The sequence below is a fragment of the Ipomoea nil genome, unplaced genomic scaffold (assembly GCF_001879475.1).
Source record: "Ipomoea nil cultivar Tokyo-kokei standard unplaced genomic scaffold, Asagao_1.1 scaffold2494, whole genome shotgun sequence".
Classification (NCBI taxonomy): domain Eukaryota; kingdom Viridiplantae; phylum Streptophyta; class Magnoliopsida; order Solanales; family Convolvulaceae; genus Ipomoea; species Ipomoea nil.
Window position 1 is genome coordinate 282,537 of NW_017618922.1, and position 5,597 is coordinate 288,133.

The 5,597-nt window shown below is 51.6% G+C and overlaps 1 protein-coding gene across 1 annotated transcript; it reads left to right on the top strand.

Moving 5' to 3' along the window:
• Positions 1–2,205: 2,205 nt before the first annotated feature.
• Positions 2,206–3,204, top strand: LOC109153491. Its single transcript, XM_019301358.1, has one exon. It carries the CDS (start codon positions 2,206–2,208, stop codon positions 3,202–3,204), a length of 999 nt encoding a protein of 332 aa, XP_019156903.1.
• Positions 3,205–5,597: the final 2,393 nt, after the last annotated feature.

Sequence of the window (5,597 nt, forward strand, 5' to 3'; positions counted from 1 at the left end):
TATATTATTTTGACTCTTTACGAAATTTACATAATAAAATATACAAGATTATAATATTTCATATATATTAATTTGATTGATTACAAAGTTTAAGTAATATAATTTATTTGATCTATATTATTAAAATTTTAATTAGTTAGAATAAAATATAAAAAAGAGATCAATTAAGTATTATAAAAAATCACTTCTGTTTTAATATATATAAATATAGATATGGTGAATTAACAATGCCCTCTCTATCCAATTTTATATGGCGCATTCACTTATTTTATTCACTTATTTTTTTTAATGATCTGTTTAAAATTTTCAAATTCATCATTTTTTCTCAGTGTGTAATAGAATTTTTATACAAAATATATTAAGAAATAATTAATTAAAATAAGATTTTAAGATGTCAATCAATACCAGTGTCGATTATACCAGGCACAACAAAAAATGAATGCAAAAAGCTTTCCGCTTTATCCTAGGTAACTCCAAAACTTTTTAAATTATATTGATACAATATTCTTTTCTTTAAAAAATATTATTAAAACTTAAATTGTAAAAAATTCCAGTCGAGTCTTATTCTATATGTCAATTATATAAAGAAAAAATTGTCAAATAGATCACTGAACTTTTACACTATATGTAATTGTATTGGACCATTGAAAATAAAAAAAAAGTGTGCTGATAGGGAATATACCCCGGGCATACGGTCTGCCCGGTCATCCTGCCCGGACGAGCTCGATGCGGTTTCCTGCCCGGTTGCCCTGTCCGCCTCTCGGCTTGGAGCGATCTAAGGCCCTACCAGTGACTAGCCGGTAAGCGGGCGAGACGGCCGGGACGGGATGGGCAGTGCCAGCGGCAGGAGATGCTTGCCACGCGTACGGCTGCATGCTCGCCTCCCCAGAGCCCAGTGCATGCTCACCACGTGTCCGACATGCCGGAAGGCCGGATGCTTTTCCCCATGACCCTTATAAATACTGCATTAAATGCTAGAGAGAGAGACTTTTGGATTAGGCTACTTACGAGATTAGAGAGGACCCCGGTCATTGCGTACGACCAGTCTGTCTGTAACTCTATTGTAACCTACACGTATCAATACACGGTTATTTTATCCACATCATTTGGCGCCGTCCGTGGGGACCGGTACAAAAACCAGACGTCTTTGCCGATCTCCTCCACATGTATCCCTTTATGGACTTCCTCAACACTGGCGAAGAGGCTGATGACGCCTAACCAGACCTACGAGCGCATCTGAATGCCCGAATGGACCTCAATCAACCACCCGAAGGAGCGCTCCAGCCGCCAGAACCGGCGAACGTAAGGCCGGCGGAAGCCGCTTACAAGGATATCCCAATTCAAGCCACATACCTAGCCCCGGGAGCTGTCCCGGGATTCGTGGACCCGGCATATCAGTGGTGGGCCAATGCTCCGCATTTTTACCCCCCGGTATACCCGCAGCCTCCGATGCCGGGAATGTACCCGCCGCAGATGTACAGCCCGGTGCACAATTACCGGGTCGCCGCCCCCGCCTTCGGCCCGGGAGCGAGCGAGCATGACGAGGGCGGGGTTCAGTCGCCACGAGGACCTTGGAACCCTCAACCAGAAGCTGCTCGGTCCCAGCGCCGACCGGCCCGAACCCGCCTAGGTTCGGTCGACCATTCGGAAGAGCGAGTCCCCCGGACAAGTGCATTTGACAGGTTGCAGCCCACGGATTCGCCCCGCCCCGCCCGACCAACGGGGAGAAGGGCGTCGCTAGACCGGATGACGTCCAGCCGAGGCACGGACTCAGATGAGGTGAGCTCGTCTAGGAGCACTCAACGACGAGATAACCCGCCAAATAGGCCAACCGGGGTCCCGCGCGAGATCATGGAGCAGGTTCGTCGGGAGTTCAACCAGTGGAAGCAGGAGCAAACATCGCAAGTCCCAACCCTGGATACCACGCTGCTACGGACTCCCTTCTCTAGTGAAATAATGTAGCAGCCGTACCCAATTGATCTCCGGGTCCCAGGATCGAAAGACTACACCGGGAAAACAGACCCAGAGGAGCACGTCAACTCCTTCTATGGAAACATGATCATGATGGGCATATCCGACGCCGTTATCTGCCGAGCCTTCTTCTAGACGCTCTCAGGGCGAGCAGCAGAATGGTTCAAATCTCTCGAACCGGGGTCCATCGCGTGCTTCGCAGACCTGTCCACCAAGTTCATCCGCCGCTTCGCGATGTCCCGGACGGTCCGAAAGCACTTCACCCACCTTGAAGCCGCCAAGCAATTGCAGGGCGAGTCTTTGGCCGATTTCCTGGTCAAATGGAAAAACGCCATTGGTGAGGTGGAGCCCATGGACGACAGGACGGCCATAAACGTCCTACACTACTCGCTTCGAGCAGGAGCTCTATACCAGGACTTCATCGTCCACCCTTCGCAATCATATGATGAGGCGATCCGACGGGTCACCGACCACGCGAACGCTATGGAAGCCAACTCCGCTAAGCGACGTCAAGAATCGGGATCGGCCCGGCACGACAATCGGCCGGAACCCAAGCGCGGGGACCGTCAGCAGGCCCCCCGGGACCTGTCCAAGCTCACCCGGCCAGTGACGGAGATCCTCGATTACGCACAGGGCTGTAACCTGATTCAACTACCAGAGCCCGGACGTGATGGCCGGGATACCTCCAAGTTCTGCGCATATCATCGTAACCGGGGGCATACGACGGACGAATGCCGGGTTTTGAAAGAAGTAATCGAAGACCTCCTGAAAGAGGGGGAATTGACACAGTTCACCGAAAAAAAGGAAAAGGGGAAGAGATGGAAAAAGTTCTTCAAAAGAACCGGCCGGGACAAGAAGGATAAGGCCCAAGAGCCCGACGAGGAACCTCGGTCCGCGGGTTCCAAGCAGGTGATTCACATAATCTTCGGTGGCCCGGAGGGCGGTGACAGCACGGAGGACAGGCACAGGTGGTGTCAAAGTCTACAAGTCGGGCTGGTAGAAGAGGCCCGACCGGAAAAACGCTTGAAAGCCGAACCCATCGCCTTTACCGACGACGACCTGCCCCGAAATCTCGATCACGGGACTGAAGCACTAATTGTCACGATAGACGTTTGCGTCGTGGACGTTGAAAGGGTGATGGTCGATACCGGTAGCAGTGTGAATGTCCTCTACCTGGACGTCTTTAAGAAGCTGAAGCTGGATAAGGAAAAATTGACCCCGGTCCGCACCTAGTTGTCCGGCTTCACTGGAGCCACTATCGAACCAGAGGGTCTAGTCAGGTTACCTGTAGAAGTGGGCACTTATCCCAGGGTGACGAAGACGGACATGGAATTTATCGTGGTGAACCTCGCCTGCGTCCACAACGTGATCCTAGGCCGACCGGGAATTGCCAAGATCGGAGCAATCATATCCATGCCGCACCTGTGCATGAAGTTCCAAACGCCGGCGGGAGTTGGTGTGCTAAGGGGCGACGTCCGGTCGGCCCGGAAGTGTTACGTAAAAGCAGTACAGAGGAGTGAGGGCAGTTCATCCAGAGTAAACGCCATAGCAAACGGCAGTAAAGTTATGACCAGGGAGCAGCCTGAACCGGCGGAGGAGGTTGAAGAGATCCGACTATCTGACAAATTCCCCGAGAAGACCGTCCGAATAGGCACGGCCCTAACACCAGACCTGAGGAGCTCGATCATAGAAGTCCTAAAGGAGTATGCCGACGTTTTCGCTTGGGGACCACAGGATATGCCCGGGATAGCCCGGTCGACTATATGTCACCACCTAACAGTGAACCCTACCGCACGACCTGTCAAGCAGAAGCAACGACACTTGTCGGTCGACAGAAGGGAGTTCGTTCGGCAGGAGGTCAGGACGCTAAGCTCAATCGGGCATATCCGGAAAGTCGTTTACCCCGACTGGGTGGCTAACGTTGTCCTAGTACCCAAGCCACCTGCATGGCGCATGTGTATTGATTACACGGACCTCAACCGAGCGTGCCCGCTCGACCCGTACCCGTTGCCAAGTATCCACCAGATGGTAGACGAGACCGCCGGGTCTGAACTGATGAGCTTCATGGACGCCTTCAAAGGGTACCACCAGATAATGATGGCGGAAGAGGATGAGGTGAAGACATCCTTTGTCACGCCGGACGGCCTGTACTGTTACAGGGTGATGCCTTTCGGCTTATGCAACGCAGGGGCCACGTACTAGAGAATGATAAACATGTTGTTCGAAGACCTGCTCGGTAAGACCATGGAGGCATATATCGACTACATGCTCGTCAAGAGCCTCAAGCGGGAGGACCACGCCCATGATCTTTGGGCTTGTTTCGAGATTTTACGCCACCACCAGATGAGGCTAAACCCGGCGAAATGCACGTTCGCGGTGCAGACCGGGAAGTTCCTAGGATTCATGATGACCAAGAGGGGCATCGAACCAAACCCGGCTAAGGTCAAGGCAATCTTGGACATGCAGCCCCCCACTACCGTTCGGGAGGTCCAGCAGCTGACCGGAAGACTAGCAGCACTTAGTCGCTTCCTTTCTAAACTGGCCGAGCGGGCCCTGCCTTTTTTCAAGACACTGAGGAAAGTGAACGCTTTCAAATGGGATCGGGATTGCCAGGATGCTTTTGAGCAACTGAAGGAGTACCTTATGTCTCCGGTCGTGCTCTCAAAGCCGGAGCCGGGCGAAGATCTAGATGTCTACTTAGGGGTGTCCGACAAGGCAGTCAGTGCAGTCCTTTGCCGAACTGACGAGCACAACGTCCAAAGACCGGTTTACTACGTCAGTCACGCCCTGAGCGGGGCAGAAACCAGATACTCCTGGCTGGAAAAGGTCGTGTATGCCCTATACATGGCCGCCAACAAGCTCACCCCGTATTTTCAGGGCCGAACAGTTCGAGTGCTCACGGACCAACCCATCGGGTCCGTCCTTCGGAACTCCAACTCATCCGGCCGATTGGTCAAATGGGCCCTGATGCTGACACAGTTTGCCATGGAATACAGACCCCGGCCGGCGATCAAAGGCCAGGCACTGGCCGACTTCGTAGTAGAGTGCACGGCTTGGGAAGTCGATACGACGACACAACCGGGCCCGGACGAGCAGTGGTGGGAGTTGGCAACGGACGGCTCAAGCAGTAAGAGAGGAGCGGGTGGAGGAATAGTTATCACCAGCCCAGAGTAGAGCCGTCGAAACGGTCTCGCGGGGCGGGACGGGCCAAAAAATACCAAAGCCCGTCCTCGTAGCGGGACGGGCTAAAAAGCCCGCCTCTTAGCGGACTTGGAATGCGGCCGGCCTGCCCCGCCATGTCAAAGCCCGCTGGCGGGGCGGGCTAGCCCGCCAATCGATTTTTTTATTGTGTTATTATTTAAAAAAAAAAAAATCAATGTATAATATCCTTTAAAAAACAAAAAGAAAAAAGAATCATTATACAGACATACAGTACACTAACACAGTAACACTACCTAGTATTGTATTCCTATAAATCTATAAGTTATAACCACACTAACACTATTACACAAACCAAAATAACATGTATTAAATACTAAATATATATGTATTAGCAGATCGCGGGCTAAACCCGTGACCCGCCTGACCCGCCCCGCCTGAACCCGTGACCCAGGCGGGACGGGCTA

Bases quoted from the DNA above. Each gene is read 5' to 3' on its own strand.
- LOC109153491 (XM_019301358.1), top strand. From the start codon at position 2,206: ATGTCCCGGACGGTCCGAAAGCACTTCACCCACCTTGAAGCCGCCAAG.